This window comes from Crocuta crocuta, unplaced genomic scaffold, assembly GCF_008692635.1.
Source record: "Crocuta crocuta isolate KB4526 unplaced genomic scaffold, BGI_CrCroc_1.0 scaffold130, whole genome shotgun sequence".
Taxonomy (NCBI): domain Eukaryota; kingdom Metazoa; phylum Chordata; class Mammalia; order Carnivora; family Hyaenidae; genus Crocuta; species Crocuta crocuta.
In genome coordinates, this window is record NW_027527920.1 from 2,888,432 (window position 1) to 2,913,355 (window position 24,924).

Here is a 24,924-nt window from a genome sequence, read left to right on the forward strand (position 1 = left end):
CACAGAATCTGAAACAGGCTCCACTCTCTGAGCTGTCAGCACAGAACCTGACGTGGGGCTCGAACCCACGAACCACAAGATCATGACTTGAGTGAAGTCAGACTCTTAACTGACTGTGCCACACAGGCGCCCCTAGTTTAAAATCTTAAAGTCATCCTTAATTCCTTCTTTCTCAGATACTCCCTATTCAGTCCATCAGCAGGTTACATTGGCTGTACCTGAAAATGATATCCTTAATCTCACCATTCTTAATACTTCCTCTGCTATTGCCCTAGCATAGATTATTATAATAGCTTCCTAAAATAATGTCCCTGATTTTGTCCTTGGCCCCTCAAACAGTTTTCAATATAGCAGCCAGATCATTTTAATATAATGTAATATGTAAATATATGTAATGTAAAATATATTTTAATATAAAAAAGCTGATTCATGTCAATGTTTTGCTGAAAAACCTTCTTTGTCTTTCTTTCTCATTCTCATTAAAAGCCAAAAATTCTGAAACAAAAAAAGCCAAAAATTCTTACATTTCCTAGAGGGTATATGTGACATAGTTTCTTCCTTCTTAACTCTGACTTGATCTATTATCATTCCCCCCCATTTAGTTCATTCCAACCTTGCTGATTTATTTAATATATCTCAGACTCATAACAAAATTCCTGCCTCCCATACTGTGTGTTTGCTCTTCTGTCTGAGTAGAATGCTCTTCTTTGTGATAATTGCTTGATTTGCTTTTTATCTCCTTTACATCTCTGTTTAAATGATATCTTCCCCATCAGGCCACCCGTGGCTTTCCTATTAAAAAGCCTAGCATCCATTTTTATTTTATTTATTTATTTATTTATTTATTTATTTTTTTTTGCCTAGCATCCATTTTTAAAATTTCTCCTTGACACCTATTACCTGACATACAATGTTTTTTTGTTTTTTTTTAAATTTTAATGTTTTAGTTTTGAGAGAGACAGAGCTCACGTGAGAGAGGGCCAGAGAGAGAAGAAGACACAGAATTGGAAGCAGATTCCAGGCTGAGCTGTCAGCACAGAGCCCAACATGAGGCTTGAACTCATGAACCATGAAATCATGACCTGAGCTGAAGTCAGACCCTTAACTGACTGAGCCACACAGGCGCCCCACAATGTATTTTTTTTTATTTGTTTGTTTTCTTCCATTTAAATATAAGTAACATGAAGATACTAGAAAAAAATTGGCACTATTTGGTGCTCAATAAATATTTTTGAATGAATATATTATGCATTTTTATTGGTGTTCCATTTTTAATTTTTAGGACCTTTTTGTTACTTTGTTTTCTCAATTTTTAAATTTTTCATAGCATCTTATTTTATAGATGAAGTAGTCTCTCTCTTCTGTAAGAATATTACTGAGGGCTTAAAACATTTTTTTTCCCCTGACTGGTTTTTTCCCCCTTGAGGTTGTTTATGTCATGATGGTTTGTTTTGGTCTGTTTCATGCTTGGAGCTTTACTCAGATGTCTGATGAACCTTGATTGGCTGTTAATATGCATTATTAAAACACTGAGAAGCTAATTGCAATCTGATTAATTGGGTGTGTTGTCAGTCTGTAGAACACATTAGTATCTTTGGGTCTTTCTTCTTGGGATGGTCACATTCCACACAAAAATTTTTTTTGGTTTTCTGCCTGGAGGATATAGTCCTAGCTGCTAGCATTCTGGAACCAATGGAATAAGAGGATTGAGAATCTATGTTCAGTATTACCTTTGACTACTGTATAGTATACTCATCCCCTGTTGTGCTTGGTGCTGTGTAGTCCATGAATGGTTCATGGACTTTTTCTTTCATCGTCTTTCTTAGGTAAGGGATGGTTATCAGGTTGCATGGAGTTCTAACTGCTTTTTTTTTTATGTTTATTCATTATTGAGACAGAAACAGAGCATGAATGGGGGTAAGCAGAGAGAGAGGGAGACATAGAATCTGAAGCAGGCTCCAGGCTCAGAGCTGTCAGCACAGAGCCCTATGTGGGGCTTGAACCCATAAACCCAGAGATCATGACCTGACCCAAAGTTGGACACTTAACTGACTGAGCCACCCAGGCGCCTCCTAACTGCTTCTTAAACTGACTTTCAACTAGTGTTCTTTGTTTTTAACCCACCTTCCCCACCACTTCCACAGGTACTTGGTACAAACAACTCTGGAGCCTCTGGGAGTTCTGTAAATAGGGATGCTTCTTATTCCTCCTCATAGCCAGTTTAAGATTGCTTTCTGTATTCATCTGTTTTCCATATTCAAAACTGTGTTACTGTTGTCTCTTAGTATATTTTCTTTATTCCTAAGTGTTTATTCCTTTAAAAGTTATTTTATTAATGTTTTTATGGGTTTCTGGAGGAATCCAAATATATGGTCAGTTTGCTGCTTTACCTGGAAAGCCCTCTATTAACTCCTCATATTATAATCACTGATAATTTTATCTGTTTTGTTCACTCCTCTCTCTCCAGTGGCTAGAATATTGCTCAGCCCATAGAAGATGCTTAGTAACTTTGGTAGATGTGTTTGTAGTGAGTGAATTTGTGAATAAGACCTCCCAGGAAGAAATTAAATATTCCATAGAATGGGACAGCCTATTAGGATTGTAAGTTCCTTCAATAATATTTGGAAGTTCTAAAATCTAACAGACAAAAACCATTGTATTACTATAATACATTATATTATTTACTGATTGTAGTTAATAGATTAGATTTAAAGATGTTAGCTCTGTGACGTGCTCATCTACATGCATATTTGTATGTGAATGTGCCAGAATCCATAGAAATTCTTTGTTCTGAATGAGGAAAAGGTTAGTCTAGATTGATTGGTAATCTTTGTGATAAAACCATTTTTTGCTGGGTTAGCTTTTTTGTAAATTTTAACTTTACTGTTGAAAGTTTTAAATTCTACTTATTTAAGCAGTTTGGAAAGTGTTATATAGATGTCTCAGTTAACTAAAGCAAATTGTACTGTATTTAATTTGTACAGTGATACATTTGATATTGCCTGGAGTGGCAGAACTGGAATTCGCCAGAGCAGACTATCAAGTAGTGCCTCCTTGCTTGATAAAGATGGGATATTTGCTAATTCAGCTAGCAGCAAACTCTTGGAAAGAGCACATGGAATTCTCACGTTAGTATTGATCAGAAATGTGGATTGCTTTTTATGACTGGTTTAAGATTTCTGGCTAAAAAAAGAAGAGGGGTGATGGTGAATCATTATTTTCATGAGGAGAATTTTGAGCGAAACAAGTGAATCAAAAATCGTATTAGCTGTAAATCTCCTGCACTAAGAAGCTTAGTGGTTTGTTTTCATCTCCCCAGGAGAATCATGGGTGAATGTACTTATGGAGATAATTCTTCATTACTCTTTGACAGACCCTACATCCAAATAGAGGAAAACTGTTCACTCTTTTTATGATTCTCAGTCTTGAATTGAACCTGTCCTTTAAATTTGACAGTCCTAACAAATTGGGCAGTGAAATCCCCTATAAAATGGGGACTGGGACCGTATTTAGTGATATATAACCTTTATTCAGCCTGCCATTTTTCATTACTTAATTATAGGACTGCTTTGAGGGCATAAGTATAACTATGCAGGGTGGACCAGTAAAAAGTTCCTAGCTTCCTGGATCCATGTATTTCAGACACTATTTCAAAACGTATTTTTTGGCCACTAACTGATATGACTGAATTGGATTCCTTAATCCCTAAGTCATTGCTTAACAATGTTAGTAGGCTCAATTTATTTAAGTTTTGTGATACTTCAGAATTATAAATGAGATCATTTAATCCTCACAACAACCAAGAGGTTGGTGGTATTATGATCATCATTTTACATTATTATATTCTACGTTATTTTACATTATCACATTAATGAAACCAAGACTTAGAAGTTTAAAATCCTACACTAATAAGTGGTAAAGTTTTAGATTCAAGCTTAGGTCTTTCTGACTCCCCAGCTTATGTTCATGAGCTTTGGGCATTATTCCTTTTATTTCTGTTGCCATTAAAAAAAAAAAATCTTGATGTGAATATAATATTGGGTTACAAAGAAGAAAAAAGAGCAGAAGAGAATTTTTAATTTCTAAAAAGGGAAAGATTAGTTTTTGATGAGTATATTTTAAAAATCTATGAAATTAGGTATCTCTTTAAAGTCTTAAGATGACAGAAAGTTTCTATAGGTATAAGAAAGCAAAAACCTAATAATGTCCAAAAGAAAACAATTTTAGTTTTGAACGTACAACGTTATGTTACTGATTATCAGGCTTAAATCTGTTTATACCTATATTATAAGCAGGTATCTCTTGTTCTCTTTTTCTTGCTTATTTTTCATTCCCAAAGGTGCCTGCTTAGTTGAATTAGACAGTATTTTCATATAAAGGACCTATATCTTGGAAATGGGTATATAATCTACTGTTTTACTAGAGACCTGGAAAGCATTCATCTGTACTGTTAATATTTCTAATATATTATCTGTCTCTATAGGAGAAACAAAAACTTCAAATCCAAGCCTGGCCTTCCAAAGGTGAGTATTATGAAAAAGAATTTTTCTATTTGTGCCTTACTCTGTAATATTTTTTTTTATTATTCATGCAAACAATCTTTATAAATAATCCCAGGTAAGCAATACTTTATTTGTACCCAGAGTAGGGATTAATTTTGTATATTCAGTTCAATCTATTTTAGAAAGAACACTGGATGTTAGGAAATGGCCAGGGCTTAGTGGTTCAGGTAAATATTTGTGATACATCTCATATTCCAGTGTTTGAAAAACTTCTGTATTACACATGTTAGTTTTTGTTGGGTAATTGCATCTTTACATTACATCTTTTCATTTATCCTTAAGCCAGGCTAGGGTCAAATTTTGAATATTGCCTGATTTTAAATAATTTCTAATTAGTGCTTATCTAACTTACCAGCATTAACACTGTAAAGATAGGCTTGCAGGCCTGTAGTCTATGTTGTAACTACTTAGCTGTGCTATGGTAGCACAAATACAGCTATAGACAGTATGTAATTGAATAAGTGTTAACTATATTTCAGTAAAACTTTATTCACTGAAACTTGAATTTCATATAATTTTTCACATGCCCTTAAGTATTATTTTATCATTTTTTCAACCATATAAACCATATAAAAATAGTAGACCTGATTTGGTCCATGGCTATAATTTGCCTACCCTGATCTCCAAAGTTTATGCTGAGATGGCATTCCAAAAATATTTACTGAATTTACTAAAGAAAGAAAAATCTTATTGTTTCTTCCTCTTGTACCCTCCTAAAGAAGTTCTGTCATTTGTAACCTTTTTGATGAATTTAAAATTCTTAAAAGGACTGGTAAGGAGCTATTTGTTCTCTGATCTTCTAGTTCAAAAAACAAAAAAAATGAGGTTATTTTTGTACTTAAGCCTCTTTGGTTTCTAAAGAAAAGGTAATACAATTCTTCTGTGGTTTCTGGTAGTGGTAAATCTTATTTTAAAGCAAAAAGAAAATTTATGTTAAGTGGTTTGTACTTAATGTTCTTATCATGAAAAGATTTTATGTAGAGAAAGAGGCTACTCCTTTCATTATCAAACATCTTTATCTGTTCATTCGTGTTTCTTGTTTCCCTTCACTGTCTCTTTAGCCATTTAGTGTTTTGTTTTTATTTCAAGTTTTTATGTAACTTCTAGTTAATTAACATATAGTGTAATACTGGTTTCAGGAGTAGAATTTCGTGATTCATCACTTACATATAATACCCAGTGCTCATCATGACAAGTGCCCTCCTTAACACCCATCACCCATTTAGCCCATCCCGTTTCCCTCCCCTCCAGCAATCCTGTTTGTTCTCTAGAGTTAATCTTATAGTTTCCCTCCCTCTCTTTTTTTCCCTTCCTTCCCTTATGTTCATCTGTTTTGTTTCTTAAATTCCACATCTGAGTGAAATCACTTGATGTTTGTCTTTCTCTGACTGACTGACTTCACTTAGCATAATATACTCTAGCTCCATTCATGTCATTGCAAATGGCAAGATTTCATTCTTTTTGATGGCTGAGTAATATTCTAGCATGTGTACACACATACGTACACACACAAATAAAGATTTATATGTATAATTATACACACATATACAAGATTTATATATAATTATATGTATAATTATTTATATATTATATATAAAAAAGTTATCTAGTGCATNTATAATATAAATGTATATATATGTGTGTGTGTGTGTATGTATGTATCTTAGCATATTGAATGCTAGCACTGGGTCTAGCTATTCGTACCTTCTTTTTACTCTTCTCAAATGGATAACTTCTTTTTAAACATCATATGGTTTAAAAATATTCATGTCGAGGGGGCGGTGTGCCTGTGTGGCTCAGTAGGTTAAATGGCTGACTACGGCCCAGGTTGTGATCTCATGGTTCATGAGTTCGAGCCCCGCATCGGACTTTGTGCTGACAGCTCAGAGCCTGGAGCCTGCTTCAGATTCTGTGTCTCCTCCTTTCTTGGCCTCTCCTCTGCTCACATTCTGTCTCTCTCTTTCTCTCAAAAATATATAAACATTAAAAAGTTTTTAAAAATATTCAAGTTGACTACACCTGAAGTAAAAAATTCTATTCAGTTATCAGTGACGAGAATCCTATCTATTTCTCTATTATTTATTTATTTTTATTGATGTATTTACAGTGTTGTATTAGTCTCGAGTGTACAACATATTGATTAATTGATTCTATACATTACTTAGTGTTCACCACCTGTCACCAATAATATTATTACAGTATTACTGACTATATTCCCTATGCTGTACTTTTCATCTGTGTGACTTTTTATTTTATAACTTGAAGTTTGTATTTCTTAATCCCCTTTATCTATTCATCCCTTCCCTCTGACAACATCAGTTTCTTCTTTTTCCTGTATTTGAGTCTATTTGTTTGTTTATTCATTTGTTTTTTTCTGGATTCCACCTATACATGAAATCATATGGTATTTGCTTTCTCTGTCTTATTTCACTTGGCATAATATTCTCTCGGTCTATCTATGTTGTCACAAATGGCAAGATCTCATTCATTTTTATGGCTAAGTAATAGTCCCACTGTGTATATATGTGTGTTTGTATACACACACACACCATACCTTCTGTATTTATTCATCTGTCGATAGGCACTTGGATTGCTTGCATATCTTGGCTATTGTAAATAATGTTGCAGTGAACATAGGGGTGCATATATCTTTTCAAATTAGTGTTTTCATTTTCTTTGTGTAAATACCCAGTGGTGGAATTATTAGATCATATGGTATATCTGTTTTTAATTTTTTTGAGGAAATTCCATATTATTTTTCTTAGTGGCTATACTAGTTTAGATTCCCATCAACAGTGTGTAAGGGTTCCTTTTTCTCCACCACTTTGCTAAATATTCATTTGTCATTTCTTGTCTTTCTAATGCTAGGTGATACCTCATTGTGGTTTTGATTTCTATTTCCCTGATGAAGAGTGATGTTAAACCATCTTTTAATGTGTATGTCTTCTTTGGAAAAAAATGCCTCTGGTTTTCTGCCCATTTTTAAAAATTTCTTTATTTCGTTTTTAATTTTTTGAGAGAGAGAGAGAGTGAGAGAGAGACAGCGTGAGCAGAGGAGGGGGAGGGAGAGGGAGACACAGAATCAGAAGCAGGCTCCAGGCTCTGAGCTAACTGTCAGCAGGGCTGACAACCCACGAACCGAACCGTGAGATTATGACCTGAGCCAAAGTCAGACGCTTAACCGACTGAGCCACCCAGGCACTCCTGCCTAGTTTCTAATTGGATTATTTATTTTTTGGTGTTGAGTTGTAGAAGTTTTTTTTTTTTATTAACCCTTTGTTGGATATATCATTGCAGATATCTTCTCCCATTCAGTTTGTTGCCTTTTAATTCTGTTGATGGTTTCTTTTGCTGTGCAAAAGCCTTTTATTTTGATGTCCCAATAGTTTATTTTTGCTTTTGTTTCCCTTGCTTGAGAAGACCCATGTAGAAAAATGTTGCTATGGCTGATGTCAGAGAAATTACTGTTTGTGCTGTCTTCAAGGATTTTTATGGTTTCAGGTCTCACATTTAGGTCTTTAACACATTTCAGTTCATTTTTGAGTATGGTGTGAGAAAATGGTCCAGTTTCATTCTTCTGCATGTATCTGTCCAGTTTTCCCAATGCCATTTATTGAAGAGATGGTCTTTTGCCCATTGTATATTCTTGTCTCCTTTGTCACAGATTGACCGTGTAGTTGAGGGTTTATTTCTGGACTTTCTATTCTGTTCCATTGACTTATGTGTCTATTTTTGGGCCATATTGTTTTGGTAGTACAGCTTGGTAGTATACCTTGAAATTTGGGATTGCAGTACCTCCAGTGTTGTTCTTTGTTTTTCAAGATTGCTTTGGCTACTCGGGGTCTTTTGTGGTTCCATACAAATTTTAAGATTATTTGTTCTAGTTCTTTGAAAAATAGCGTTGGTATTTTGATAGAGAGTGCATTGAATCTATAGATTGCTTTAGATAGAATGGGCATATTAATAATATTAATTTTTCTAATCCATGAGCATGGAATATCTTTCCATTTGTGCTATCTTTAGTTTCTTTTATCAGTGTTTTTTAGTTTTCAGATTATAGGTCTTTCACCATCTTGATTAAGTTTATTTCTAATTATTTTATTCTATTTAGTACAGTTGTAGATGGAATTGTTTACTTCTTTTCTCTCTCCACTACTCATTATTAGTGTATAGAAAGAACTGAGTTCTGTATATTAATTTGTATTCTGTAACTACTGAATTCATTTATTATTTCCAATAGTTTCCTGTTTGGAGTCTTTAGGGTTTTCTATATATAGTATTATATTATCTACAGATAGTGTCAGTTTAACTTCTTCTGTACAAATATGGATGCTTCTCTTTTTTTTTTTTTTCTTGTATGATTGCTGGGGCTAGGACTTCCAGTACTATGTTGAATAAAGGTAACAGGAGTAGACAGGGCTGCAGATATTTTTCCTTGTCAGTAAATACAGGTTATAGTATATTTATGAACTGTATAGAATTTAGTTGTGTGTCTAAAGCATACCTTATGAAAATAATTTCTTAAAATTGTATATCTCTGTTGTTTTTCAGTGTTTTTTTTTAATATTTTCATTTATTTCTAGGAGAGAGAGAGAGAGGCAGCGTGAGCAGGGGAGGGTCAGAGAGAGAGGGAGACACAGACTCTGAAACAGGCTTCAGGCTCTGAGCTGGCAGTCAGCACAGAGCCCGACGCGGGGCTCGAACCACGAACCGCGAGATCATGACCTAAGCAAAAGTCGGACGCCTAACCGACTAAGCCACCCAGGCGCCCCTTTTTCAGTGTTTTCTGAAGCACAGTCAGAAATAACTTTCAGATGTTTGAGAATCCCCTTAAATAAATACCCAGATGTGAAATTGTTTGTCAGGAAGGTTATACTGATTTGCATTCCTAAAGACAGTGCAAAAATATGTCTTTCTTCACAACTTCATGAATATTGGGTTTTGTCAGTGTTATGTTTGCCAATCTGATATGCAGAAAATCTCTTTAAAAGAAATGTACTTTTCTTTGATTATAAGTCAGGTTGATTGATTCTCATCATGTTATATGTCATTCACACTTTATTTGACAATTGCCTCTTTCATGTCTTATGTTCATTTGTAATTGCAGGATGAATTTTTAAAGGAAATTTTACAGTTATTATGTACAAATAATAAGTGTGTCATTGCTGGAAAAATTTTATTTAGTTGTATTTGTTAAAATATGTATTGTACTTGTTGCCACTTGAAGGTTTATATTTTAAGTGTTTATATTGTCAAAATTAATATTTATAAGACAAAAATTTGTCATGTTTTTAAATCAGTTCTGTGCTTCTCATACAATAAAATTTTTAGAGCTTTTTGAATAACATTATATAGTTGTGCATATGTATATATATATATATATTCTTTCCATGGGCAAGCTCACTGCCATAAATATGGTATGGTTTAAAAAAATTGGGGGGGCATCTGGGTGGCTCAGTCAGTTGAGCATCTGACTTCAGCTCAGGTCATGATCTTGCCACTGGTGGGTTCGAGCCCCATGTAAGGCTCTGTGCTTACAGCTCAGAGCCTGGAGCTTACTTTGGATTCTGTGTCTCCCTCTCTCTTTGCCCATCCCCCACTTGCTCTCTCTGTCTCTCTCTCTCAAATATAAATAATAAACATTAAAAAAAAATTTTAAATTGTGATTGGCTGGAAAAGCTCTCAAATACTTTATTAACATCCTATTTTGTATTATTTGTACTTGCTTTATGTATAACTCCTATCTTATTAAGATTAATAATTAGTATATCAGGATCTTGGTAGGGTTGATGTTTTGTTTATTACAGATACCAGTAATAACTGTAGATATTTTTAAATAGAAAAAGACTTAACTCAAATAGGTACTTACAAAATCATTAGAAGTTTTAGAGTTTCAGAGTATTAAAATAGCAGTGCAGAACTGACCCCAGCTGTACTCACCTAAGCTGCCATTCTAGCTTCCACTTCCAGGCACATACTACCTGTGCTATGATCCAGGAATCAGAAAGAAGCTGCCACAACTGTTGGCTCCAGGTGTATTTACTAGAATTGCAGTAACAACACAAATTCCCTGTGCTCTGCCTCTCAACTCACAAAGGTGGTGCTTGGACATTAGGATCACGGAAAGCTAAAGTACTTGGATATCTATGCTTGTCCGAAGAAACAGAAGCTAGTAGCCAAGTCTCTGCTTCATTTATACCTTCCCAATTTCACATGTTGGAATTTAAATGATAAACTTAAACCATATCTGGAACCCGGATGTAAGAGAGTTTGAGAAATGCAGTTTTCTTTTTAGCTGGAAAGCTTCTGCAGGAAAGCAGGAGGGTGAGATGTATATTGAATATCAATTTCTCGTATTCACTACAGTCATTATATGTAGGTAATAATGAAAACTCATTGATAATTTTGGTTTCCCTGTTCTTTAATTAATTTATGTGAAGAATTTTATTTTTCTCGCCTTTTTTCAGCACTTGCTAGAGGTAAATTCTTTAAAGCACCTGACAAGACTGACATTACAGGATCGCATCACCAAGTCTCTTCTTCATTTGCACAAGAAGAAAAAACCTCCCAGCATCAGTGCCCAGTTTCAGGTTTATTTCTTTTGTTATCTTTTTATAAAAACAGTTTTTAAAATCAGGAATCTGTTTCATTCAGATTGGCATTGAAAGGTCAAAATGATCTGCAAGGCACCTGAGTGGAATATGATTCATATGAATTAAAAGCCATTTTATAGTGGTCATTTTGGAGAGAAGTTACAGAGATGGAAAAAGTCAGCTGCCTTTCTTTTTCATCCTTGTATCTGGGGATAGTGGATATCAAAGTGTTGGTGGGGATGTGGAGCAACCATAACTTTTATACACTGCTATTGAAATATAAACTGATGTAGGTATTTGGAAAACGGTTAAAAGATATGTTGAAGAATATCCACAGCAACTTTATTATAATAGCCCAAACTGAAACACATATCTATCTTAAATGGATTATTTAATTGTGGCATAATCATATAATGGATCATTACTATATAGCACTGAGAATGTACAAAATACAATATATGCAACAAACTAGTACATAGTATATCTTTTGTTTAATATGAACTCACATAACAGACACAACTTAACATCTTAGAAGTTAGGGTAATGGTTACCCTTGGTTCAGGTGTGGAGGTAGGTAATTTATATACAGTGAGCTTGCTAAACTCAATGGGATGGGATAAAGAGGGGCTTCTGAGGTTCTGGTAATATTTTGTTTATTGATATAGGCTTTGGTTACAAGAGTGTATTCCCTTTGAGAAAATTCACCAGACTGTATGCTTAACAATTTAAGCATTTTATTTATGTATCTTATAGTCCAATAACATTTACAAGAAAAGAAAGAACACTTAAGAGTAAAAAAGTTGTATGTTGCTTATATATGATGGTAATAATAGGAGTCTATATGGTTGTAAGTCTAAGTTTTACTTTAAGTCATAAAATATTAACTCTAAGTAGACTATGACAAGTTAGGTTTGCATATTGTAATCCCTAGAGCAGCCGCTAAAAAAATCAAAGAAATATAACAGAGAAGCCAGAGAAGAGATAAATAGAATACTATAAAACAAAGTATGTTATCTGAACATAAGAAGGAATGAAACCAGAAATCAGTAAAGGAAAGGTAACAGTCCCTAGGTATTTGGAAAATAAAAAGCAGATGTCTAAATAATACATGAGTCAAAGAGGAAGAAAGATTTTAAAAATATTTTAAGTGAAATGAAAACATCCGAGTTTGTGCAGTGCAGCTAAAGCAGTGCTCCAGGGTTCACTGATAACATTAAATGCTTTTAGTGAAAGGAGAAAGGTCTCAAATCAATAATATAAATTTCTACTGTAGGAAATAAGCAAAAGAAAAATATATTAAACCCAAAGCAAGCAGATGGAATGAAATGATAAAGATAAAAGCAAAAGTCAATGAAATTGAAAACAGAAGAATAATAGAAGAAAATCAACAAAACCAAAAAGCTGGTTTTTTTGAAAACATTAAAAAATTATAAACTTCTAGCTAGACTAATCAGGAAAAAAAAGGTTAAAGCACAAATTACCATATTAGGAATGAAAGAGAGGATATCACTAACATGAGCACTGAAAGTGGGAGAATATTAGCTAGTGGATACCCTATACTGGATGATTTTCCAAGTTCTAGGACTGCATGAGTTTGAATAAATTGTTTCATGAAATGTGAAGAAAGTAAAAACGTAAGTCTAGAATTAGGCTATTCTGTAATATATCTGCAGTATTTACTATTGCCAAGTTATCAGCTTTAAGATTAAATTACCATCCTTAAATTATTTAATAATCCTTAATTTAATCAGTATGGAAATATACACAATTTGCTTTTCAGAAAGAAAGTTATTCCTGTGTGTATCAATCATTTCTGCATAGTTTGCCAACATTAGTTTTTGTACTTAATACATTATTTCCTGCCAGTTTCGAATGGGAGAAAATGTTAATTATATTGCTTTGTATTGCAGGCCTCATTAAGCAAACTGATGGAGACACTTGGTCAAGCAGAACCGTATTTTGTGAAATGCATTCGCTCAAATGCTGAAAAGGTAAAAATGGCCTGTAACTGATAGTTTCTAGCTCAACTTACTTAAAATCAGTCTTTACTTTTTTTTTTTTTTTAAGAAGACTAAGTCATAGGGAAGAGCTATCTGTAATCTTTTCAGGGAAAACAGTGTTCTGTATATTCTGTGGATATCCCAATTTCTGTACTTAGCTGCCTATTCAGTATTTATATGCGCTTGATTCAGTGTTTCCTAGAATCTGAGGAGCAAATACGGTTTTTTTTTTTTTTTTGCCTTTATTTTTTTTTCCTAATAGTTTATTGTCAAATTAGTTTCCACATAACACTCAGTGCTCATCCCCACAAGTGCCCTCCTCCATGCCTAACCCCCCTCCCTCCCCACATCCATCAGTCCTCAGTTTTTGTCATCATTCAAGAGTCTCTCATGGTTTGCTTCTCTCCCTTTCCCCCACCATTTTCCCCCTTCTTTTCCCCCTTGTTCCTCCGTCAAGTTCCTCCTAATCCTCCTATACGTGCAAACATATGATATTTGTCCTTCTCTGCCTGACTTATTTCGCTCAGCATAACACCCTCAAGGTCCATCCATGTTGCTACACGTGGCCAGATTTCATTGTTTCTCATTGCCATGTAGTATTCCATGGTATAGATAAACCACATCTTCTTGATCCATTCATCTGTTGATGGACACTTAGGCTCTTTCCATGTTTTAGCTATTGTTGAGAGTGCTGCTATGAACGGAGCAAATATGTTTTGAAATTCCATCATAAAAAAGAGTTTTATGTAACTTTTGTTACCCTGAGATTAATCTTTCTTGTTTGTATATAAGCTGTCTTTCTTAAAGAATTTGCTAAGCATTTTTTATGGTTAGAGCTTTTTGTCTCTGTAAAATAAGGAAGGTACTGTGGATATTCTTGGTTCCTTCCTGTTTTCTATGTTAGGTCTCCTAATTACAGCTTTGTAGAATATACCTAATAAATATAAACATTTGTCATATTTCTTTATGTTCATTATAGGAAAATATAGTTCCTAGGCCGAACAGCTAAAATGTGTAGTTCTGTAGTACTATAAATGTATATATGAATTGTGTCCAGCTTTTCTTAATTTTTAGGAAGCAGTCTTCAACTCTGCTGTTTACAAGCTTTGTGAACTTACCCGTTCCTGTGGCTTTTAAAAGTTTTCATCTTTGTAAGAATACACTATAATTATAGGACCAGCCTCATAGTGTTTTGGTACTAGTATACATGAGTCAATACCTGCAAAGTACTTAGAATGTTCCTGGCCCATACTAACTGTTCAGTATATGTTAGCTATTCTTTTATAGTAACAAGAAAGGAAACCTTTTTATTTACAGTTAAATAGAACTTTGAGTCCCTATTATTAATGAAGACCTTGTACAGAGAGTTCAGTTAATGAAGTATTTCAGGGCACAGAATAAGTACTAAATAAACCTTGACTGCTATTATTATTTAACATAAGTTGCCCATTTGATTTTCTTTTCCTTGATAGCTGGTATGCCCAATCTCTTTGCAAGAAAATGTTTGGTATTGCCTTTGGGGGTCATTGAAAATATTATTTAGAGTATAGGGAGAAATATCAGAAGCTCTAAATATATCTTTTAAATATCGAAAAACATGCCTACTGAGATACCTTCAAGTGACAGGGTGTTGAGTGACTATCTCCCATTAGCCTCTTCCTTATCAATGCCTGCGCATTGAGGAGGTCAATTCTCAGGGACTATAGCAATTATTTGTTTTTCATTGTATCCTACTGATACCACTAGCAAAAAGCGTTTAGAGAAAAAAACTGCTCTTAACCTTGTACTAGTCATTAAAGGAAGAATCTGTCAGCCCTCTCATTAACCAAGGCAACTGGTAGAGTGGGGTAGGTGGTTTCTGAGTGAGATAATAGAGAAAAATCTTATAATTAAAAACAAAAATACAGATACTCTTGACTACATATATGTAGATTAATCTTGTTACAGATTTTTATAGGGATGAGACTATGTTGCCTCCTCCTGTGGGTAACTACATTCGTTTTTACCTTTGGAGGTCCTCTCCCTCTACTACTAGAGAGAAGCCTGGAAGCTTGGTTTCTCCTTTTTCCCTAGGGTCAGGCATTTAGAACTTTTCTGAAGCTACCACCTGGGGAGGTAAGATTTTCCTATCACCTCTGTTATGTCTTAACCAGGCAACCTCCAATTTTTAGATATTCAGAAGTTGACTATACTTATGAGAGAAACATTAATTTGGAGATCTCTTCTTCTAGGTTAATCTTTTTATCTATTTGCTTTGGTTTAGCTGCCATTAAGGTTCAATGATGCCTTGGTACTTCGTCAGCTTCGGTACACTGGGATGCTAGAGACAGTTCGAATTCGCCAATCTGGATACAGCTGCAAATATTCTTTCCAGGTGATGCTTTTATAGTGATATTTAAATCTGTATACACATTATTAAATTATTCCTCTGTCTTATTTTTCATTTGGGACTCACTTTTTTATTTCTCTTATTTCATCCTTTCCATTCCATCTTTTGTAGACAGAACTGAAGAAGGATAGAAAGTACTCACTTCCATTGAATGGAAGCAATCTTATTAAGCTTTTGTTATAATGGAATACAGTTCCTGGCTATTCTCCTTTGATCTGAATGTTTGCTAATACTAAGTTTACTCATAACACAGTGTAGTTCTTCCTATGGATTACTCCAGTAGTGGAAATAGTTCAGTCAGAGCCACCTGGTTCAAGAGAAGATTCCATTTAGTTTTCTATAAAGTTTTCTCAGCAAGATTTTTCTTTCATAGTAAGCTACCAGCAGGGCTCACAGTTATTCTCATCAGCTACTGCTGCTATGTGTATAGAAATTATGTTGAAGCTTTTCAGCAGCTGAGCATATTCTTTACTGTTTCTGGGAGGGAACATTTTGTTCTCAGTTACACCCTGTAATAGCTGACACGTTTGCTTATTTTATTAAATAACTTTTTCTTTGGTCTTATATACAACATTCTCAAAAGGGGTAATTAGTTTCTGCTTTTTTCTTCTTCCATTCCCCTTTGATAACAAAATACATATAACTCACTATCTTTTCTCCACCCCACCTCCATTTTACAATTAACTGTTTTATAGTTTTTTTAATTAAGAAGTAATTTCTTGGTTTCAATCTGTTTAAAAGATGAGAAAGGGTTCAATAAAAGGACAAATAGCTAGTTTAGACCATGTTTACATTTTGCACGTTTTATATTTTAGACATGTTTATAATTTTCTTGTGATTTTACAACATTTTTCTTTTCATTTTTCAGGATTTTGTGAGCCACTTCCATGTACTTCTTCCCCGAAATATTATTCCATCCAAATTTAACATTCAGGATTTCTTCAGGAAAATAAATCTTAATTCAGATAACTATCAAGTTGGAAAATCCATGGTAAATATAATCTATACGCTCCTTGTCAAATTTGAGTGATTTTTTATATTTAGATGTTAATGGTCATCTTTGCCCAGGAGAACATTTCTGAAAAAGATATTGTACCAGATATCATAAAGAAATTGATTAGGCCAAGATTTTCACTTAACATAGTCAGTATTAACCAAAGAGCTTCTGGCCAGGCTCTAGTTCTGCCTGTAGTTTTAACTGCCTAAAAACAATGTCTCCCTAGGTGTTCTACTGTAGCCTTCAACTCAGCTTGTCCAGAGGGACCTTATCCAGTTTCTCCTACTATCCTTATTTTTCAAGTACTCTTTTTCTCTCTCATCCTTTTTCTAGGTTCTTAGACTAAAAACTGTAATGATATTTGGCCTGAGCCTTCACTTTAATCCTTTCACAAAGTTCTGTTTCTTTTTTTCTCACAAATGATGCTCACATCACTCCCGTTTTCTTCATTCTTATTGCTGGCATTTTGGTCTGTTCCTTAGCTCTCACTTATAGTTCTCTTACAGTAATCCCTCATCTGATTTGAGTCTATTTGTCATTCCATTTAACTCAGTCTACCCATAGTATCAAAACCATCATCTTAATATACATTTCTTTCATGTTGGCTTTCTGCTCAATAAAATCTCCTGATAACCTCCCATTAAATTCAAGCATCGTTCTCTTCTTCAAGAACCTCCATATTGTGACTTCACATCATTTAATATTTTCTTTATGAAGATTACTCTGTTGTCTCCTATACATGCTGCCATGTATGTGTACATTTATTATTTCCTACTCCTTGTTTTGCTTAGGTAGAGTCCTCTGTCTCTTGCCCTTATAGTTTACTGTTTTCCTTTTTGTGTATCCAGTATCTCTTCTTTTTTAAAAATAGTTTTAAATTTTTGACAGAAGGGGGAGATGATGAATATTTAATTAGTTTGTGGGAATTACTTCTCAATGTATACATACATCAAAATGTCACATTGTACACCTTAAAGATATATAGGTTTTAATATCTACCTGCTTTTAAGAGTGAAGTGCAAATTCTGTTTTCAGAGGGACAGAATGTTTAAGTTATATTTGTTTCCTCCTAAATCCCTAAAGATTTATTAATGAAATGAAATAGTAAATAAAGTGATTAATAACTTTGGGAAGCAAGCAGCCTTTGATGCATACTGGGTTTCAATAAGACTGTTATTATTGGTTTATTCATATTATGATCAAACTTCAAGATCTATGGTTCCCAACTTTTTTGGCCCCACCCTAAAATCCTTGAACACTATGACATTACCAATGGTACAAGTGGCTCACGATGGCAGTGAATTTCCCAAGGGAATAATGGATCACAATCTCTAAAGCAATTTTGTATTCATCTTCACTATTTCATTTCCCCTTCTATAGTCTAATGTCTCTTTAATTTTTTTTTTATTTGAGAATGACTTCTTTGGATTTATCAATAGAAATATTTATCAGTATTGCTTTTCATGTCTTCCATTGCTATTTGTTCTTCTCTAAAGAAGCTTACCACTTAAAAAATGATTCATGAAACAAATTTCTCACTTCTTTGTAAGCTGTATTCCCCATCTTTCTTCTTTTTGGTAGGTGTTCCTAAAGGAGCAGGAACGACAGCACCTACAAGATCTGCTTCACCAAGAGGTGCTCCGCAGAATCATATTGTTGCAGCGATGGTTCAGGGTCCTGCTGTGTAGGCAACATTTCCTCCACCTAAGACAGGCATGCATCATTATCCAGGTGGGAAGTAAAGGATTCTTTGCATGAGATTTGCTAGTTTATTTGGTTTTTATTTTAGTAAATAAGATTTAACTGTGAGACATTTGAATAAGAATATACACTTCTTCATTGATGAAAATGTGTCCTCTTCATTTTTGAAATGTTCATGGCACCCAAAAGATTACCTGGCGTATAATAGACTATTGGTAAATATTGATGGAGTTGAAGTTAAATTAAATTGAATTTATAGCTATAATGTCTTATATGATACGGTTAGGGGCAAAGGAGTTACATGCTTTAATTTTTGTTTACATAGTTATTTTTATTTGATTGTTTCCTGAGTGATATTTGAGAGTTATATATACATTGTTGTTGCTCTATACTCCTCTTGGATGCTAGGTATCTTATTTCCTATTTTATCTATTTTATTTTCTTCTTCATTGATTTATATGATGACCATTCATTCTGTTCTCCTCCATAGGCCCTTTTCTGTTAATACAAGAAAATTTTTAGAATTTTAATCTTTGAACCATGTGCATGTTGACCTTAAACCCATTAATATTGGCAAAACTGTAGCATGAGAAGATAATGTCCTTTGTCAAAGCATAAAAAACTTTTAAATTATTTTAAGTTCAGTAATTAACTTTATTGAGGTTTTATTCTCTAAGAGCTGTTTTAGCCAAGCATATCTGGAAAGGGTAACTTTTTTTTCACTTTAATCATGCACAATTTAGCTATTTAGTCACTTCTAATTGTGACATAATAAATTTATTATTTTTTTTTCTGTGAAAATGTGGTATAAGATATGACAACCATTTCTATTGTTTTGTCTTCCTCACAGCGATTCTGGAGGAATTACCTAAATCAGAAGCAAGTCAGAAATGTAGCTGTGCAGAAGGATGCTTTAGTTATGGCTAGTGCAGCCACTCGTCTCCAGGCTTCCTGGCGTGCTCACGTGGAGAGGCAACGGTATTTGGAACTCCGGACTGCAGCCATCATCATCCAGCAGAGATGGAAGGAATGCTATAGGCTGAGGCACATGGCTGCTGTCTGCATTCAGGCAAGATGGAAAGGCTACAGGGAAAGTAAGAGGTATCAAGAACAAAGGAGCAAAATTATCCTTTTGCAATCAATATGTAGAGGATTCAGAGCAAGACAAAGGTAATCTGTGTTGTTATGATAGTTACTCCTTCTCTCTTCAAGTATTTTGTTTATACCTTTGCTCTAACGCTTGCCTAACTTGTATTAGAATTGGTTGTGTACAGTTTTGTCTTTTCCACTAGGCTATGATGTTTCTAGCACATTGTATGTAATGTAACACAATGTAACCCACATTGTATGATCTCTAAAAGAAGCTAAACAGATACTTACTGAATTAAATTGGATTGAAAACCTACATGGACTATGGTTATAACTGCTAAGAGTTAATTTTACATTAGGTTGTCTTTAAAATTTGGCAATATTTAGTTGTTTTTAATGTCAGAAACTTTAATTTCATTTTTAAGGTGTACCTTTAAATAAAGATATTTTAAAATGAGAGCTTTACTTCTGAGTTAGTTTATGTTTTGACTAGATCCCTATTAAGATTAATGTACTTAATAAAATATCTCACTCATAGGAATAGAATTGTGAAATGTGCATCCAAGTTAGTTTAAGAAGAAAATTTTGAAACTTTCCATTTATTTCTTAAATTCTCGTTAAAATGTAATCTCTGTAGCATTAACTAAAAAATCTTTCTAACCCATTTTCTCCTCTTTTTATATAGATTTAAGGTTTTAAAAGAACAAAGACTGAAAGAAACAAAAGTAGAACTTGGGTTGGCAGATCCTGAGCCATATGGAGCTCTCGAAATTCAGGGCTCAGACCCTTCAGAATGGGAGGATTGTTCCTTTGACAACCGAGTGAAAGCTATAGAGGAATGTAAATCTGTGATAGAGAGTAATCGAATTATCCAGGAGAATTCAATGGACTGCTTGAAAGAGTCCCCAAACAAGCGACAGGAGAGAGCTAGAAGCCAAAGTGGTGTGGACTTGCAGGAACAAGTGATTGTAAGAGAGAGACCTAAGTCCTTGGAGGATCTCCACCAGAAAAAAGTAGGTCGGGCCAAAAGAGAAAGTCGGAGAATGAGAGAACTAGAGCAAGCTATATTTAGTTTAGAATTGCTAAAAGTTCGTTCTCTTGGTGGCATGTCTCCTTCAGAGGAACGTAGATGGTCTACAGAACTGATGCCTGAAGGCCTTCAGTCTCCACAGGGTACACCTGACAGTGAAAGCTCTCAAGGAAGCTTAGAACTTCTGAGCTGTGAGGAAGGCCAGAAGAGCAAACTCCAGTCCATAATTTTAGATGAAGGAGACTTGCAGTTTCTGTCATCCAAAATATCTAGTAGTCCAAAATTTGATTCACAGGACAATGCCCTCAGTGCCTCAAATGATATTAACTATACAACAGTTGAAAAGGGGACACCATCTGACTCGGTGCATTTGAAGAATGGGACTATGAAGGAAAAACTGGTTTGCAGTTCTGAATCTATTACTTGTAAGCCACAGCTGAGAGAGCCCTTTATTTCAAATAGTCTGCCTACATTTTTTTATATTCCTCAACAAGACCCACTGAAAACAAGTTCCCAACTAGACACAGGTATCCAGAGAAACAAGCTCCTAGAAAGTGAAGAAACACTTTCAGCTCTTACTTTGGATATCAGCAGGGAAGCCAGAAAGGACCACTCCTCGGGAGAAAATCAAGTTGTTAGGTCTTTGAATACGGATTCTTCTAATACTGTGCTGAAGAAGTTAGAAAAGCTAAACACTGAGAAGGAAGAAAGGCAAAGGCATTTGCAGCAGCAGAATGAAAAAGAGATGATGGAACAGATTCGTCAGCAAACAGATATTTTAGAGAAGGAACGTAAAGCCTTCAAGACCATTGAAAGGCCAAGAACTGGGGAGTCATTCCTGGCACCGTCTTTCCATCCATCAAAACAAAGAGTAGAGAGGCCTTCCTCTCTCCTCATTCTGAATACTCCAAATAAGGGAGAACCCAATGTACTAGGGCCTCCATTCGTAACTGTAAAAGATGCAGCTCTTCTTCCAAAAGACAGCCCTTCTGCTCACCTATCCCAGAAGGACCGACCTGTCACCTTGTTCTTTGAAAGGAAAGGAAGCCCATACCAATCTACTAGTACCAAGGAATTATCCAAGACAGACAGAATGTGTACCCAAATGAACGTAGCCTGTAAACTTTCTAATAATCGTATTTCAAAAAGAGAGCATCATAGGCCAACTCAGTCTTATATCCACAAATCTGATGGCCCTTCCAGAGATGGAACTAATAGGGTCATTTTCTTCACACCAAAGGACAGTATGAATATTTCCCTGTAAGTGAAATATTTATTTTCTGTATAAATGGGAAACTTTTTGGTGAATTTTATTAAGGTGCTTAAATCTACCTCAACTATTTGTATGGGTGCTACTGAAATAAGCCATTTTCTCTGTGTAAAAAAAATTCCCTAATTGTTGACTCTAGCAGATTCCTGAAATTGGATATAATTATACCATAGGGCTCTTTGACTAAGCATAGATAGAGTTTTTTGGTTCCTCCTCATTAAGTGAGAAGGCATTTGTGAAGGTCAGTATGGTGCCTGAAAATATAGTAGGCTAAGCATTCAGCAAATGCTGGTTGTCTTAGATCTTTCAGGTGTGGCAAGTCCAAGGTTGTTAGTGTCAGACTTAAAAGTTAATATACTTTGTCCCAGCTATTGGCCTATTGGGTCTTCTCTGAGTACTTTATACTTTTTTTATGTGTAGTAAAAAACAGAAAAAGAATAAAATTTACCATCGTAACCATTCTTAATTATATAGGGCAGTAGTGTTAACTATTTGCACATTGTTGTACAGTGGATCTGTAGAACTTTTTCATCTTGCAAGAGAAACTCTTACTACCTATCAAACAGCAACTACCCCATTCTCCTTATTCCAAGCCCCTGGAAACCACCATTCTTCTTTCCTCCCTCCCTCCCTCCCTTTCCTTTCTTTCTTTTCTTCCTTTCTTTCTTTCTTTCTTTCTTTCTTTCTTTCTTTCTTTCTTTCTTTCTTTCTTTCTTTCTTTCTTTTGGGGCAGAGGGGGAGAGAGAGAGCGCATGTGCACTTGAGAGCGGGTAGGGGGGCACAGGACAGGGAGGGAAAGAGAAAGAATCTCAAGCAGTCTCCTTGCTTAGTGCAGAGCCAATATGGGGCTCAATCTTACAGCCCTCAGATCATGACCTGAGCTGAAATCAAGAGTTGGATGCTCAACTGACTATGCCACCCAGGCGTCCCTCTGGTGACCACCATTCTACTTTGTTTCTAAGAGTTTGACTACTTAAGTAGATGTTCTTTATACTTGTAAGTTTTCTTAACTAGTGGTCACCATGAGAAAAGCCCTTTTTAAGTGGAACATAAAAACAAAGATGATAAAATTTAAGAAATTTTATTAAGTCTTTGTTGTATAGTGAACTCATTCAGTTCTTATGGGACAATGTCAGTATTTTGTTTTTAAATTTTTATTTTGGGTGGGAGAGGGAGAGAGAGAGAGAGAACCAGTGGCGGAAGGGCAGAGAGGGAGAGAGTCCCGAGCAAGTCCCACGCTCCATGTAAGTGTGGAGCCCAGTGCAGGGCTCAGTATCACAACCATGAGATTATGACCTGAGCCAAAATCAAGAGTCGGATGATCAACCAACTTAGCCATCAAGGTGTCTTGAGAATGTCAGTGTTTAAATGAAAGGGAGGGTATATATCTTAGAGCTAAAAAAAATTAACGTTTCACATTAACTATGAAAATATCCTTTTCACTCTTATCATAGCTTAAGCTTTTTAAGTCTTTTTGTCTTTAAAATTATGTACAGATTTTATGGAAACCCTTTGTAAATATGAGCAAAAGAGCACTGATATTTTATTTTTCCATCAGGGGTTTCTGTTTGGTATTATGAAATGCAGCTGGATTAAATGACAGCTTGAGGTCTATACTTGCCCATTAACCTAGAGATTGCCCAAAAGTTCAAAGACTTTGTGTAAGCATATATAAGCCCATCAGAGAGTTAAAAACATTATTTCCTTTCATTCTCATTAAGTTCAGTGATGGGAGGGGTGTGTGTGTGTGTGTGTATGTGTGTGTGTGTTGGTATTATGTTTGTGTAGTTGTTGGATCTATGAATCAGTTCTGTAAATGGCTTACTTATAGATTTCAAAAACATTGATCATTCTTGTCAATTCTTGTAACTACTTTTATCATTTTTCCAAGATAAACAATCTTAAGGATACTTGATCTAGTTTGCTTTGTCTCATTAAGATCTATTTATCATCAAAATGATTGTGTTAGGTTGTTTCTGTGAAAGCTTAAGTAAAATTCATATTTAAAAGCTTCTCTTGTATCAGTAATAATACTAGAAATCTTAGCAATTTATAGAGTTCTAAATGTTGGTGTTTCTAAATTATTTTGTCCAGTTCCCACATACTGTAAGTGAGCTCACTTGGGCCTATAGAGATGAAATGACTTGTTCAAGATCACATACGGAGAGAAATAGCTGGGAATGGAACTTGAGTTTCATGATTAGGAATTGCCATTGGATTTCATGATTAGGAAGTAATTTTAGATTAGTGATCTTTCTATAGAAAAGAAATGCACTTTCCATAGATAAAGTGCATAGTGGCTTTCATCTGGTTAATGATGAAGAACAAAAAAGAAATCATGGAGAAATATAAAGAAAATGCTGTGATTTTAAAAGTTGGCTAGGGTGTTCAGGTGCTGTCAAAGTTCCTGATAATTGTTTCCCTGTTTTGAGAATAAATCAAAGGCCAATAGACTTTAATGTGGCAAGATAGATTTTAATAAAAGGGAATCTTTTAGGATAGCCTACGATTGCTAGGTTTGATCATTCATTGGTCAAAAAGGGAGATACCATAGATGCCTTTAGCTAGGGAAGATTTCATCTATTTAGGGTTGTTTAGGGATTTATGCATAGGGTAAAGGACAGTATAACCTCTTATGGCCCCTCGGTCTTCATTTGTAAAAATTAAATGGAAGATTTTGCATGAGAGAGCAGTTAGTCTGCCAACTTGTATCATGTTAGTGTGTACTTTAAACCCACCACTATGTTAGAAGGTAAGGTATGATTCTCAGTGAGCTTATAGCTCTGCTAAGGAGAGGTTAGTGGTATGTTGATAAATTTTAAGACTCATGGTTCTGAGTTAAGGTAGATAATTGGGGCCATGCAAGTACTGGATTCTGTTCAGAATTTCAGCAGGTATCCATTTCTACATAGAATATAATGATAAAGTAGTCACATCATGTGGTTATTTAAGCAAAATTTAAGTTTCATAAACACTGGACTATCTGCTTGGACTATCTTTTAACTTGGTAACAGTTTCTTTATCCTTCTAGTGTTGATTTTGTTCTGTATAACAATTAAAAAAATTTTTTTAATGTTTATTTTTGAGAGACAGAATGCGAGTCGGGGAGGGGGAGAGAGAGAGAGAGAGAGGGAGACATAGAATCCAAAGCAGGCTCCAGGCTCTGAGCTGACAGCACAGAGCCCAATGAAGGGCTTGAACTCATGAACCATGAGATCATGACTTGAGCCAAAGTCGGACACTTAACCGACTGAGCCTCTTAGGCAACCTCATTGCTCTGTATAACAATTTTA

The 24,924-nt window shown here is 34.9% G+C and overlaps 1 protein-coding gene across 6 annotated transcripts in view; it reads left to right on the forward strand.

The window, feature by feature from the left end:
- The window catches only part of MYO9A (myosin IXA), a 256,379-nt gene that overhangs the window by 134,625 nt on the left and 96,830 nt on the right, over window positions 1-24,924 (forward strand). For all 6 annotated transcript variants that reach the window (XM_077746199.1, XM_077746212.1, XM_077746209.1 and 3 more), the window contains 9 exons: window positions 2,985-3,128; window positions 4,484-4,523; window positions 11,030-11,152; window positions 13,066-13,146; window positions 15,419-15,529; window positions 16,413-16,535; window positions 18,123-18,272; window positions 19,093-19,412; window positions 20,017-21,621. In XM_077746199.1, the coding sequence (XP_077602325.1) occupies window positions 2,985-3,128; window positions 4,484-4,523; window positions 11,030-11,152; window positions 13,066-13,146; window positions 15,419-15,529; window positions 16,413-16,535; window positions 18,123-18,272; window positions 19,093-19,412; window positions 20,017-21,621 (2,697 nt within the window). The remainder of the gene's footprint in view (window positions 1-2,984; window positions 3,129-4,483; window positions 4,524-11,029; window positions 11,153-13,065; window positions 13,147-15,418; window positions 15,530-16,412; window positions 16,536-18,122; window positions 18,273-19,092; window positions 19,413-20,016; window positions 21,622-24,924) is intronic.